The sequence below is a fragment of the Salmo salar genome, chromosome ssa17 (assembly GCF_905237065.1).
Source record: "Salmo salar chromosome ssa17, Ssal_v3.1, whole genome shotgun sequence".
Classification (NCBI taxonomy): domain Eukaryota; kingdom Metazoa; phylum Chordata; class Actinopteri; order Salmoniformes; family Salmonidae; genus Salmo; species Salmo salar.
This window is the reverse complement of record NC_059458.1, coordinates 71,814,468-71,830,295: the sequence shown is the minus strand read 5'-3', so window position 1 is coordinate 71,830,295 and position 15,828 is coordinate 71,814,468. Positions and strand designations below refer to the sequence as shown.

The 15,828-nt window shown below is 43.9% G+C and overlaps 1 protein-coding gene across 2 annotated transcripts in view; it reads right to left on the bottom strand.

The window, feature by feature from the left end:
* The window catches only part of LOC106576477 (plexin-A4), a 643,097-nt gene that overhangs the window by 252,765 nt on the left and 374,504 nt on the right, over positions 1-15,828 (bottom strand). For both annotated transcript variants that reach the window (XM_045700071.1, XM_045700072.1), the window contains exon 4: positions 9,270-9,401. In XM_045700071.1, coding sequence (XP_045556027.1) covers positions 9,270-9,401 — 132 coding nt within the window. The remainder of the gene's footprint in view (positions 1-9,269; positions 9,402-15,828) is intronic.

The window sequence follows — 15,828 nt, the reverse complement described above, 5'->3', positions numbered from 1 at the left end:
AGTTGTCTTAGACATGCTACCAGACTGGATGTAGAGCCCTGAGAGACTGTAGTACACAGTTGTCTTAGACATGCTACCAGACTGGATGTAGAGCCCTGAGGGACTGTAGTGCAGAGTTGTCTTAGACATGCTACCAGACTGGATGTAGAGCTCTGAGGGACTGTAGTACAGAGTTGTGTACAGAACGGATCATGAATGTTTAACAAACGTCCCAAAATAATGTTTCAGAGAAAGCTGCACAGCTGCCGTGTTGTACTCACAGTGGGATATCGGTATACTCTCTGATCAGCTGCCATGTTGTACTCACAGTGGGATATAGGTATACTCTCTGTTCAGCTGCCGTGTTGTACTCACAGCGTGATATAGGTATACTCTCTGATCAGCTGCTGTGTTGTACTCACAGTGAGATATAGGTATACTCTGATCAGCTGCCGTGTTGTACTCACAGTGGGATATAGGTATACTCTCTGTTTAGCTGCTGTGTTGTACTCACAGTGGGATATAGATCAGCTGCCGTGTTGTACTCACAGCGTGATATAGGTATACTCTCTGTTCAGCTGCCGTGTTGTACTCACAGTGGGATATAGGTATACTCTCTGATCAGCTGCCGTGTTGTACTCACAGTGGGATATAGGTATGCTCTCTGTTCAGCTGCCGTGTTGTACTCACAGTGGGATATAGGTATACTATCTGATCAGCTGCCGTGTTGTACTCACAGTGGGATATAGGTATACTCTCTGTTCAGGTATGTTTGGGACGGGGTTGAGTGTTTGGGAGGGGGGTGAGTGTTTGGGAGGAGGGTGAGTGTGGTTGGGGGATTAGTGTGTGTGTGTGTGAGTGTGTGTGTGTGTGTTCACTAAAACTCCGTTCCCTAAATAGCATGTAAGTCTACTGTTGATTGCCCCAGTGGGCCCTTCCCTCCCCTGATGTTTAGTCTAAACACATTCTCTAAGTGGAACACAGTCTTTAACTAGACTAACAGGGTAATTAACTAAAGGCAATATGTTACTACAGGTTTATTTTTGGCTTGGGGCCAAATGGATTGACAAGCGCCCCATAACGACAGGTATGTGTTATTGAGTCTTAAATACCAGACGACAGTTGAAGTCGGAAGTTTACATACACCTTAGCCAAATACATTTAAACTCAGTTTTTCACAATTCCTGACATTTAATCCTAGTAAAAATTCCCTGTCTTAGGTCAGTTAAGATCACCACTGTATTTTAAGAATGTGAAATGTCAGAATAATAGTAGAGAGAATGATTTATTTCAGCTTTTATTTATTTCATCACATTCCCAGTGGTTTAGAAGTTTACATACACTCAATTAGTGTTTGGTAGCATTGCCTTTAAATTGTTAAACGTTTCGGGTAGCCTCCACAAGCTTCCCACAATAAGTTGGGTGAATTTTGGCCCATTCCTCCTGCCAGAGCTGGTGTGACTGAGTCAGGTTTGTAGGCCTCCTTCCTTTCACAGGCTTTTTCAGTTCTGCCCACAAATGTTCTATAGGTTTGAGGTCAGGGCTTTGTGATGGCCACTCCAGTACCTTGACTTTGTTGTCCATAAGCCATTTTGCCACAACTTTGGAAGTATGCTTGGGGTCATTGTCCATTTGGAAGACCCATTTGCGACCAAGCTTTAACTTTCTGACTGATGTCTTGAGATGTTGCTTCAATATATCCACATAATTTTCCTACCTCATGATGCCATCTATTTTGTGAAGTGCACCAGTCCCTCCTGCAGCAAAGCACCGCCACAACATGATGCTGCCACCCCCGTGCTTCACAGTTGGGATGGTGTTCTTTGGCTTGCAAGCCTCCCTCTTTTTCCTCATAACATTACGATGGTCATTATGGCCAAACAGTTCTATTTTTGTTTCATCAGACCAGAGGACATTTCTCCAAAAAGTACAATCTTTGTCCCCATGTGCAGTTGCAACCCGTAGTCTGGCTTTTTTATGGCGGTTTTGGAGCAGGGGCTTCTTCCTTGCTGAGCGGCCTTTCAGGTTATGTCGATATTGGACTCGTTTTACTGTGGATATAGATACTTTTGCACCTGTTTCCTCCAGCATCTTCACAAGGTCCTTTGCTGCTGTTCTGGAATTGATTTGCACTTTTCGCACCAAAGTACGTTCATCTCTAGGAGACAGAAAGCGTCTCCCTCCTGAGCGGTATGACAGCTGCGTGGTCCCATGGTTTTCATACTTGCATACTATTGTTTGTACAGATGAACGTGGTACCTTCAGGCGTTTGGAAATTCCTCCCAAAGATGAACCAGACTTGTGGAGGTCTACAATTATTTTTCTGAGTCTTGGCTGATATATTTTCATTTTCCCATGATGTCAAGCAAGGAGGCACTGAATTTGAAGGTAGGCCTTGAAATACATCCACAGGTCCTCCAATTGACTCAAATGATGTCAATTAACCTATCATAAGCTTCTAAAGCCATGACATCATTTTCTGGAATTTTCCAAACTGTTTAAAGGCACAGTCAACTTAATGTATGTAAACTTCTGACTCACTGGAATTGTGATACAGTGAATTATAAGTCAAATAATCTGTCTGTAAACAATTGTTGGAAAATTACTTGTGTCATGCACAAAGTAGATGTCCTAACCGACTTGCCAAAGTGAATTGAAATGGTAGTTGACACACTACACAGATCTCTCTCTCTATCCCTCTCTCTCTATCCCTCTCTCTCTATCCCTCTCTCTATCCTTCTCTCTCTCCCCCACCTCTCTCTATCACTCTCTCTATCACTCTCTCTCTCACCCTCTCTCTATCCCTCTCTCTCTCCCCCTCTCTCTCTATCCCTCTCTCTCTATCCCTCTCTCTTTATCTCTCTCTCTATTCCCCTCTCTCCCCTCTCTCTCTATTCTCTCTCTATTCCCCTCTCCGCCCCCCTCTCTCTCCCGTCTCTCTATCCATCTCTCTCTACTAGAGGTCGACCGATTAATCGGAATGGCCGATTAATTAGGGCCGATTTCACGTTTTCATAACAATCGGTAATCGGTATTTTTGTCCTCCGATTTGCCGATTAAAAAAAAAAATGTATTTATTATTTTTTTAGACCTTTATTTAACTAGGCAAGTCAGTTAACCTGTTGGGGCTAGGGGGCAGTATTTTCACGGCTGGATAAAAAAACGTACCCGATTTAATCTGGTTACTAATCCTACCCAGTAACTAGAATATGCATATACTTATTATATATGGATAGAAAACACCCTAAAGTTTCTAAAACTGTTTGAATGGTGTCTGTGAGTATAACAGAACTCATTTGGCAGGCAAAACCCTGAGACAGATTCTGACAGGAAGTGGATATCTGATGTGTTGTATTACCTTTAAACCTATGCCATTGAAAAACACAGGGGCTGAGGAATATTTTGGCACTTCCTATTGCTTCCACTAGATGTCACCAGCCTTTACAAAGTGTTTTGAGTCTTTTACTGTGAGATCTGACCGAACAAGAGCCATGGAACGGTGATGGCCGATTAGACTCTGGCGCGAGTTCATGTTGGGTACCCTCGTTCCAATACGTTATAAAAGAGAATGCATTCGTCCACCTTGAATATTATTCATGTTCTGGTTAAAAAAGGCCCTAATGATTTATGCTATACAACGTTTGACATGTTTGAACGAACGTAAATATATTTTTTCCCCTCGTTCATGAAGTGAAGTCCGGCGGGCTTAGATCATGTGCTAACAAGACGGAGATTTTTGGACATAAATGATGAGCTTTTTTGAACAAAACTACATTCGTTATGGACCTGTGATACCTGGAAGTGACATCTGATGAAGAGAATCAAAGGTAATGGATTATTTACATAGTATTTTCGATTTTAGATCTCCCCAACATGGCGGCTAGTCTGTATCGCAACGCGTATTTTTCTGGGCGCAGTGCTCAGATTATTGCAAAGTGTGATTTCCCAGTAAGGTTATTTTTAAATCTGGCAAGTTGATTGCGTTCAAGAGATGTAAATCTATAATTCTTTAAATGACAATATAATATTTTACCAATGTTTTCTAATTTTAATTATTTAATTTGTGGTGCTGACTTGACTGCCGGTTATTGGAGGGAAACGATTTCCTCAACATCAATGCCATAGTAAAACGCTGTTTTTGGATATAAATATGAACTTGATAGAACTAAAAATGCATGCATTGTCTAACATAATGTCCTAGGAGTGTCATCTGATGGAGATTGTAAAAAGGTTAGTGCATCATTTTAGCTGGTTTTATGGTTTTGGTGACCCTGTCTTTGAATTGACAAAACATTACACACAGCTATTGTCAATGTACTCTCCTAACATAATCTAACTTTATGCTTTCGCCGTAAAACCTTTTTGAAATCGGACAACGTGGTTAGATTAAGGAGATGTTTATCTTTCAAAGGGTGTAAGATAGTTGTATGTTTGAAAAATTTGAATTTTGACATTTATTTGGTTTCAAATTTGCCGCTCTTGAAATGCACCTGCTGTTGATGGAGTGCACCACGGGGGGGACGCTAGCGTCCCACCTAGCCCATAGAGGTTAAGAACACATTCTTATTTTCAATGACGGCCTAGGAACGGTGGGTTAACTGCCTTGTTCAGGGGCAGAACGACAGATTTTTACCTTGTCAGCTTGGGGATGCAACCTTATGGTTAACTAGTCCAACGCTCTAACCACCTGCTTTACATTGCACTCCACGAGGAGCCTGCCTGTTATGCGAATGCAGTAAGAAGCCAAGGTAAGTTGCTAGCTAGCATTAAACTTATCTTATAAAAAACAATCAATCAATCATAATCACTAGTTAACTACACATGGTTGATGATATTACTAGTTTATCTAGCCAGTCCTGCGTTGCATATAATCCATGTGGTGCACATTTGCGAAAAAGGACTGTCTTTGCTCTGACGTGTACCTAACCATAAACATCAATGCCTTTCTTAAAATCAATACACAAGTATACATTTTTAAACCTGCATATTTAGTTAATATTGCCTGCTAACATGAATTTCTTTTAACTAGGGAAAATGTGTCACTTCTCTTGCAAACAGAGTCAGGGTATATGCAGCAGTTTGGGCCGCCTGGCTCGTTGCGAACTGTGAAGACTATTTCTTCCGAACAAAGACAGCCGACTTCGCCAAACGGGGGATGATTTAACAAAAGCGCATTTGCGGAAAAAAAAGCACAATCGTTGCACGACTGTACCTAACCATAAACATCAATGCCTTTCTTAAAATCAATACACAGAAGTATATATTTTTAAAAATGCATATTTAGCTAAAAGAAATCCAGGTTAGCAGGCAATATTAACCAGGTGAAATTGTGTCAGTTCTCTTACGTTCCTTGCAACAGAGTCAGGGTATATGCAACAGTTTGGGCCGCCTGGCTCGTTGCGAACTAATTTGCCAGAATTGTACGTAATTATGACATAACATTGGAGGTTGTGCAATGTAACAGGAACATTTAGACTTAGGGATGCCACCCGTTAGATAAAATACGGAACGGTTCCGTATTTCACTGAAGGAATAAACGTGATAGTTTCCGTATTCTACCATATTAATGACCTAATGCTCGTGTTTCTGTGTGTTATTATGTTATAATTAAGTCTATGATTTGATAGAGCAGTCTGACTGAGCAGTGGTAGGCAGCAGCAGGCTCGTAAGCGTTCATTCAAAATAGCACATTCGTGCGTTTACCAGCAGCCCTTCGCAATGCATTGCGCTGTTTATGACTTCAAGCCTATCAACTCCCAAGATGAGGCTGGTGTAACCGATGTGAAATGGCTAGCTAGTTAGCGGGTGCACGCTAATAGCGTTTCAAACGTCACTCGCTCTGAGACTTGTAGTTGTTCCCCTTGCTCTACATGGGTAACGCTGCTTCGAGGGTGGCTGTTGTCGATGTGTTCCTGTTTTGAGCCCAGGTAGGAGCGAGGAGAGGGACGGAAGCTATACTGTTACACTGGCAATACTAAAGTGCCTATAAGAACATCCAATAGTCAAAGGTATATGAAATACAAATCGTATATAGAGAGAAATAGTCCTATAATTCCTATAATAACTACAACCTAAAACTTCTTACCTGGGAATATTGAAGACTCATGTTAAAAGGAACCACCAGCTTTCATATGTTCTCATGTTCTGAGCAAGGAACTTAAACGTTAGCTTTTTTACATGGCACATAATGCACTTTTACTTTCTTCTCCAACACTTTGTTTTTGCATTATTTAAACCAAATTGAACATGTTTCATTATTAATTTGAGGCTAAATTGATTTTATTGATGTATTATATTAAGTTAAAATAAATGTTCATTCGTATTGTTGTAATTGTCATTATTACAAATAAATAAATAAACCGGCCGATTAACCTCTTGACGGTCGCCTAGGATAGGGGGCGCCACAGCGCATTTTGAAAAAGAATTGTGCCCATTTTAAAGGGCCTACTACTCAAACTCAGAAGCTAGGATATGCATATAATTAATACTTGTGGATAGAAAACACCCTAAAGTTTCTAAAACTGTTTGAATGGTGTCTGTGAGTATAACAGAACTCATATGGCAGTCAAAACCCCGAGACAGATCGAAACAGGAAGTGGAATTCTGAATTGCGAACTCAACTTCATCACGTTGCCTATTAATCACACCGTGAGCTATGGTTCATTGAGCACTTCCTATTGCTTCCACTAGATGTCCCCAGTCTTTACAAAGTGATTTGAGTCTCCTACTGTGAAAACTGACAGAATGACACGCTGTGGAGGGTGGTCACACGGAGAGGGCCATCACCATTATGACGCCGGCGCCCCTGGTTACCCTCCCCTTTCGAAACGTTTTGAAACACAATGCAATCGTCTCCCTCGAATCTTATTGGAGCTCTGGTTGAAAAACGCCCTAAAGATTTATGTTATACAACGTTTGACATGTTTGAACGAACCTAAATAAGAAAAAAATGCATTTTGTTGAAAGAGTAGCCTTCAGAACGCGCTAACAACAACAAGCTAATGGAACATAAAGGATGAACTTTTTCGAACGAAAATACATTTGTTGTGAACCTGGGATTCCTGGAAGTGCCTAAGGATGAAGATAATCAAAGGTAAGGGATTATTGACAATAGTATACAAGACTAGATTTGATATGCGATTGTTCCAAGATGGCTAGCCTATTGCTATTGCTAGCCTATTGTTCTGAGTATCGCATCCCCTTTTATCGCAAAGTGTGATTACCCAGTAAAGTTATTTTTAAATCTGGCATTACAGGTGCTTTCAAGAGATATTCATCTATAAATCTTAGAATGACAATATTACATTTTAAAAATGTTTTCGAATAGTAATTTAGTAAATTGTAGCGCTGTTTCATCGGATGCATTTGAGGGAAAATAGTTAGTCAACGTTACGCACCGATGTAAAATGCTGTTTTTATATATAAATATGAACTTTAGCTAACAAAAGAATGCATGTATTGTGTAACATGATGTCCTAGGTGTGTCATCTGATGAAGATTGTCAAAGGTTAGTGCTGCATTTAGCTGTTTTTTGGTTATTTGTGATGCATGTGGTTGGTCGGGAAATGGCTATGTGGCTACTTTTACGATATACTCCTCTAACATAATCTAATGTTTTGCTTTTGCTGTAAAGCCTTTTTGAAATCGGACAACGTGGTTCGATTCAGGAGAGGTGTATCTATAAAACGATATAATTTGAAAAAAAAAAGTATTACATTTTGTTATGCTAATGGCGATAGGATTTTTCGCTGGATGTCCGTCCAGGCCGCACAGGGGTTTTAATCGGCATCGGCCTTTTTTGGTCCTCTAATAATCGGTATCGGCATTGAAAAATCATAATCGGTCGACCTCTACTCTCTACTCTCTCTCTATTCCCCTCTCTCTCTCTCTCTTCTCTCTCTCTATTCCTCTCTCTCTATTCCTCTCCCTCTATTCCCCTCCCTCTCTACTCTCTCTATTCCTCTCTCTCTAATCCCCTCTCTCTCTATTCCTCTCTCTCTATTCCTCTCTCTCTATTCCCCCCTCTCTCTACTCTCTCTCTATTCCCCTCTCTCCCCTCTCTCTCTCTACTCTCTCTCTGATGAGATCCCTATGAGAGGCAGTGAGAGGACAGTTTGAAGGGGAACCTTGAACCCTCCTGTGATGTTCAAACTGGAGCACTATCAGGATCATCAGCGGCCCTTCAAACACACAGGTATGCATGCACACACTCTGCTGAGAAGACCAGCACGGCCCATAATCCTCTCTGTGAAAGGGAAAAGAGGCTCCCTCTGCCAACACAACCCTGCAGCTACATTAGAGGAGAGGAGGAACAGAGGAGGAACAGAGGAGGAACAGAGGAGGAACAGAGGAGGAACAGAGGAGAACAGAGGAGAACAGAGGAGGAACAGAGGAGGAACAGAGGAGGAACAGAGGAGAACAGAGGAGAGGAGAGGAAAGAAGTGAGGAAGAGACAAGACATAAGGAGAGAAGAGGAAGGGTAAAGCAGTGAGGAGGGGGCAAAAGAAGGTGGAAGTAAAGAACAGAGGAGACTGCTGAGTGAGAGTAGAATGAGAGACAGAGAGAACATTGGGTCCTGTAGGTCATGCTCAGGCTCTCTTTGTGTGTGTGTGTGTGTGTGTGTGTGTGTGTGTGTGTGTGTGTGTGTGTGTGTGTGTGTGTGTGTGTGTGTGTGTGTGTGTGTGTGTGTGTGTGTGTGTGTGTGTGTGTGTGTGTGTGTGTGTGTGTGTGTGTGTGTGTGTGTGACCCCGTGTGCACGTGAGAGAGAGTGTGTGGAGTGTGTGTGGGGGCCGGGCAGGTTGGTGAAAACACAGTAATTGTCTTTGACCCACTGTGATGTGAGCTAAGATGAAGACTTCTAGTAGAAGCCCCTTGGTCTTTCCCTCCTACAGTCAGACTATTAACAGTGTAGTGATCAATAGGAAGTGTCCCAAATGGCACCGTATTCCCTATGGGCCCTGGTCAAAAGTAGTGCACTATACAAGGAATAGGGTGCCATTTGGGACGGCATAGAGACTGGGCTGAATATTACTTATGAGAGTGCAAGGTAGGGTCAGTGTTTCTGTTTGACATCACGCTACTGATGAGACAGATGCACTGTGTTTAGACCAATATAGTAAGGTGTGTGTGTGTGTGTGTGTGTGCGTGCGTGCGTGTGTTGGTTCTGCTGTTGTAGTACTACTTTACCACTAGTAAATGGTAAACAGCCCCACTGTGAACATGAAAGGGAAAATGGGGGTGATTATGATGTCAGGGTGTGTGTGTGGGGGGAGGGGGGTCACGTGACTTACCTGTGTCTCTGACATGGCATATAGGAAGTGGTGGTCGGGGGAGAAGGCCATGTCCCGTTGAATTGGCCCTCGCTCCACCGCCTGGATAACCTCATACTGCAATGCACCGTGGGAAGGCCCATCCACCCTGATCTGGAAGAGGAGAGAAGGAGGGAAAGGAGGAGAGGAGAGGGGGACATGTTTAGGCAGCTGTAGGGGGTGGTGTGTGTGTCTGTCCTAGATGTGTGTGATCAGCCAAAAGCAGAAAGTGGCCTCACCCAGACTTGGAGGAATGACAGGAGGCTCTAGGTCATATCCTCACATCTGCTCTACTATCTCACACACACACACACACACACACACACACACACACACACACACACACACACACACACACACACACACACACACACACACACACACACACACACACACAGGGGGCACGTTCCAACACAACACCTTAAAGCAGCCTCCTGGCTGTCATAACCCACAAACACCCTGTTCTGACACCTGCCCAAAATGCTTCCCAGGGCATACATACACACACACACACAAATTAATAAGGGCTTGTGTGAGCGTGTGGGACAGCCGTTTTGTCAGACATGTCAGAGTTCCACAGAAAACACCTGGTTAATATGCCCATGGCACCTTTAATATATCACTTGTTTGTAAAGTTCAGAGGTCATAAACGGAAGTGGAAGATAATTGGCTGAGAGAGGGAGATGGCACAACACATTCTGGGAGTCAGTTCATAACACAACACATTCTGGGGGACAGTTCACAACACATTCTGGGAGTCAGTTCATAACACAACACATTCTGGGAGTCAGTTCATAACACAACACATTCTGGGAGTCAGTTCATAACACATCACATTCTGGGTGTCATTTCATAACACAACACATTCTCACATTCTGGGTGTCATTTCATAACACAACACATTCTGGGTGTCAGTTCATAACACAACACATTCTGGGGGACAGTTCACAACACATTCTGGGAGTCAGTTCATAACACAACACATTCTGGGAGTCAGTTCATAACACAACACATTCTGGGGGTCATTTCATAACACAACACATTCTGGGGGACAGTTCACAACACATTCTGGGAGTCAGTTCATAACACAACACATTCTGGGGGTCAGTTCATAACACAACACATTCTGGGAGTCAGTTCATAACACAACACATTCTGGGTGTCATTTCATAACACAACACATTCTGGGTGTCATTTCATAACACAACACATTCTGGGTGTCAGTTCATAACACAACACATTCTGGGTGTCAGTTCATAACACAACACATTCTGGGTGTCATTTCATAACACAACACATTCTGGGTGTCAGTTCATAACACAACACATTCTGGGTGTCAGTTCATAACACAACACATTCTGGGTGTCAGTTCATAACACAACACATTCTGGGTGTCAGTTCATAACACAACACATTCTGGGTGTCATTTCATAACACAACACATTCTGGGTGTCATTTCATAACACAACACATTCTGGGTGTCATTTCATAACACAACACATTCTGGGTGTCAGTTCATAACACAACACATTCTGGGTGTCATTTCATAACACAACACATTCTGGGTGTCAGTTCATAACACAACACATTCTGGGTGTCAGTTCATAACACAACACATTCTGGGTGTCAGTTCATAACACAACACATTCTGGGTGTCAGTTCATAACACAACACATTCTGGGTGTCATTTCATAACACAACACATTCTGGGTGTCAGTTCATAACACAACACATTCTGGGTGTCAGTTCATAACACAACACATTCTGGGTGTCATTTCATAACACAACACATTCTGGGTGTCAGTTCATAACACAACACATTCTGGGTGTCATTTCATAACACAACACATTCTGGGTGTCAGTTCATAACACAACACATTCTGGGTGTCAGTTCATAACACAACACATTCTGGGTGTCAGTTCATAACACAACACATTCTGGGTGTCAGTTCATAACACAACACATTCTGGGTGTCATTTCATAACACAACACATTCTGGGTGTCAGTTCATAACACAACACATTCTGGGTGTCAGTTCATAACACAACACATTCTGGGTGTCAGTTCATAACACAACACATTCTGGGTGTCAGTTCATAACACAACACATTCTGGGTGTCAGTTCATAACACAACACATTCTGGGTGTCAGTTCATAACACAACACATTCTGGGTGTCATTTCATAACACAACACATTCTGGGTGTCATTTCATAACACAACACATCAGAGAGCTGTTATTGTTGTTGATAACATACAATCTCGTAGAGCAGACAGGAACATAACCATACCGTCTTTATTTCAAAAGTCCCTTTAGAGAATGTCTGTGATGTATGTTGGGGGGACATAGAGTGCCAAAGAACAACTTTGTCACGAAAATCGATTGTTCTTCCCCAAGCAAGAGAAAGTTAATTCCCTGTGCTGCGTTTCCCTCTGAGTCTCTGCTGCTGAGCTTTGGTTTCTATATCGAGAGAGATCTTGTTTCCCAACATACAGCCTCTTTCAAAACTTATCCAGCTCCAATGTTTTTAGTTTCAAATCTTCTGAAGAGCCTCTCTCTCTCCCCCTCTCTCCCCCTCTCTCTCTCCCTCTCTCCCCCTCTCTCTCTCTCTCCCTCCCCCCTCTCTCGCGCTCTCTCTCTCCCTCTCTCCCCTCTCTCACTCTCTCTCTCTCCCCCTCTCTCTCTCTCTCTCTCTCTCCCTCTCTCTCTCCCCCTCTCTCCCCCTCTCTCTTTCGCTCTCGCTCTCCCCCTCTCTCTCCCTCCCCCCGTCTCTCTCTCCCTCCCCTCTCTCTCTCTCTCTCTCTCCCCCTCTCTCTCCCTCTCCCCCTCTCTCACTCTCTCGCTCTCCCTCTCTCTCCCCTCTCTCTCTCCCCCTCTCTCCCCCCTCACTCTCTCCCTCTCTCTCCGCCCCTCTCTCCCCCTCTCTCTCTCTCTCTCTCTCTCTCTCTCTCTGTGCTAGAGTCCCTTCCTGCTGCCTAGCTGCCTTTTAGCCTGGTGTCCTTAGTTACTCCTTAGTTACTGTAGTCGTGTGAATCTCAAAGGCCCAGAACACTATCAAAGCCTCCCCTTCAACACTTTCATTGGGACCCATTGTGCCGCACGGGGATCGAAAGAGAGACGGAAAAAAGACCAGAAAATAAAAGAGAGGAATAAAGGGAGACTTCCACACGAGCCGGGCGTCCAGATCCAGCAGGTGGGGTTATCTATCGGCCTGATCGGGTGGGGGGTCGGATTACGTCCCGTCTCCCCCCATCCGTGTATGCTCAGTGGTGTAGTCCATCGCCAGGTGGAGAATATGAGGGCCAGCCGGCCATGCGTGGTGCAGACAAAGACCAGGGAGAGAGAGGGCCATTGGGCCATTGTGGCCAGGAGAATCCCTAGCCACTGGGGAGTAGGAATGGGAAGCTCTGCCTTTATCTCTACCACTGCTAAACAAATGACCCACTGGGGAAGAGGCAGCACGGCTGCTTGCATTACAGAGAGGGAGATGTCTTATGTTTCAGGCCTATTCCACATCCTGTTGAATTGTTCAACATCATTGCTTTGGCAGTACAAGTACTTTTGTCGTGGCGGCAAAGCCTTTTTACTGTGTTGAATTTAGTTAACTGAATAGCTTTCATATCACAGATATACTGTGTATATATATATATATATATATATATATATATATATATATATATATATATATGGCTGGTTATGACAGGGTTGTTATTATGTTATTATCAGTAATCATGTCCTGTTTAAGACACTCAAGATAAATAATTCATTCTCTGACACGTCACCCAACGGTATAATCTACTTCTATTCCGCAGTAATACATTCATATAAAGTGGATTTCGTTACTGGGATCCTAACTGGATTACATGCTAATCTCTGCTATCACATTATTACTGTAGAATGAATGAGATCCCCAGGAAGGCAGCCCCTCTTAATGCCCACTGAATCTGGAGGAGAGAGATTCCCAGGAAGGCAGCCCCTCTTAATGCCCACTGAATCTGGAGGAGAGAGATTCCCAGGAAGTCAGCCCCTCTTAATGCCCACTGAATCTGGAGGAGAGAGATTCCCAGGAAGTCAGCCCCTCTTAATGCCCACTGAATCTGGAGGAGAGAGATTCCCAGGAAGGCAGCCCCTCTTAATGCCCACTGAATCTGGAGGAGAGAGATTCCCAGGAAGGCAGTCGCTCTTAATGCCCACTGAATCTGGAGGAGAGAGATTCCCAGGAAGGCAGCCCCTCTTAATGCCCACTGAATCTGGAGGAGAGAGATTCCCAGGAAGTCAGCCCCTCTTAATGCCCACTGAATCTGGAGGAGAGAGATTCCCAGGAAGTCAGCCCCTCTTAATGCCCACTGAATCTGGAGGAGAGAGATTCCCAGGAAGGCAGTCCCTCTTAATGCCCACTGAATCTGGAGGAGAGAGATTCCCAGGAAGTCAGCCCCTCTTAATGCCCACTGAATCTGGAGGAGAGAGATTCCCAGGAAGGCAGTCGCTCTTAATGCCCACTGAATCTGGAGGAGAGAGATTCCCAGAAAGGCAGTCCCTCTTAATGCCCACTGAATCTGGAGGAGAGAGATTCCCAGGAAGTCAGCCCCTCTTAATGCCCACTGAATCTGGAGGCATCTGACCCACTCGCTACCTCACGCCTGCCTGCCTGCCTGCCTGCCTGCGTGCGTGCGTGCGTGCGTGTGTGTGTGTGTGTGTGTGCCTGCAGCCTTGCACATGGTTATCAGTATGACTTATGGGAGACTGGGCCACCTTTGGCTCACACTGCCCACTCTCAAAGTCTTGTTGTTCTCTATGCTGATCTTAAGGGTGTGTGTGCGTGTGCGTGTGTGCATTTGCGCATGTGTAAATTCATTGGGGGGCCCAAAGGGATAGCATTCAGATCATAGATCCTACACTGAGCTATGCTGCTGTAGATCAGTGGCTGTGGAAGCGTCTGTCTGTCTGTCTGTCTGTCTGTCTGTCTGTCTGTCTGTCTGTCTGTCTGTCTGTCTGTCTGTCTGTCTGTCTGTCTGTCTGTCTGTGACAGAGTGAGAAAGCCCTATACTGCATCAGCGAGAAGCCTGCAGCCCTACACACACACAGCCACATATCATGTCCACCTAGTGGCCACCGGCTGCAACAACAGCACCTTTCAACAGCAGCAGATGAAGCTCCACACTGCTACAACACTGAGATGGTTTTAGAGCTGCTCTAACATGTACTTTCTCATCAAAACATTTTCTATCGTGATGAGTTGATCTCAACCTTCAAAAGTCAGATTTCAGCTAAAAAAGTGATGGATACTGGCACATCAATGGCAGCCACATACCCTCACTGTTGTTTGAACTCCCTTCTTTTATATAATACCTCAACATCTCGTTCATGGGAAATGTTTAGGTGTTGTGAAATGTTTTCTATGCAAGTGAATGAAGCCTTGGCTATTGTGTAGCATCTGTATTCAGCCTTGTCTCTACATGATAGAGAACGACTACGCTCTATCACTGAATGATCTCCATGGGGCTGAGAGAGAGAGAGAGAGAGAGAGAGAGAGAGAGAGAGAGAGAGAGAGAGAGAGAGAGAGAGAGAGAGAGAGAGAGAGAGAGAGAGAGAGAGAGAGAGAGAGAGAGAGAGAGAGAGAGAGAGAGAGAGAGAGAGAGAGAGAGAGAGAGAGAGAGAGAGAGAGAGAGAGAGAGAGAGAGAGAGAGAGAGAGAGAGAGAGAGAGAGAGAGAGAGAGAGAGAGAGAGAGAGAGAGAGAGAGAGAGAGAGAGAGAGAGAGAGAGAGAGGAGAGAGGAGAGAGAGAGGAGAGAGAGAGAGAGATTGTAAATACAACCCATGTTTATTTATTTTTCCCTTTGTCACGACTTCGGCCGAAGTTGATGCCTCTCCTTGTTCGGGTGGTGTTCGGCGGTCGACGTCAACGGTCTTCTAGCCATCGCCGATCCATTTGTCATTTTCCATTTGTTTTGTCTCGTTTTCATTTCCCAATTACTGGTCATGTATTTACCCCTCTGTTTCCCCCATGTATTTGTGTGTGATTGTTATTTGTTCAGGTCGGTATGGTCCGGCTGGTTTGTACCGGGTGCTGTTTATCACCCATGCTTTGCGGCAACCGTTCTTTTTGCACTTTGTAAATGGTTTACTTTGTGCTGTGGAGTAAAGTGTGTTGTTTCACTCATCTCTGCTCTCCTGCTCCTGACTTTATACACCAGCTACACCCACCAACCTGACAACTTCAACTATTTAAACATCATATGACATTTGTAATGTCTTTATTCTTCTGGAACTTTAGTGTAATGTTTATTGTAAATTTGTATATTTTTTTCACTGTTTATTATCTAGTTCACCTGCTTTGGCAATGTTAACATATGCCAATAAAGCCTTTACATTGAAATTGAATTGAATTGAATTGAGAGAGAGAGGCGGGATAGAGGGAGGGAAGCCATAGGAGCTCTTCAGTTTCCTCACACTGGCAAGGACAGCCCAGAGCACATGGAAATTATGGCACTTCCTCTGGCTCGACTCGGAATCCATTTTCACAGGGCCAAAGACAGCCTGT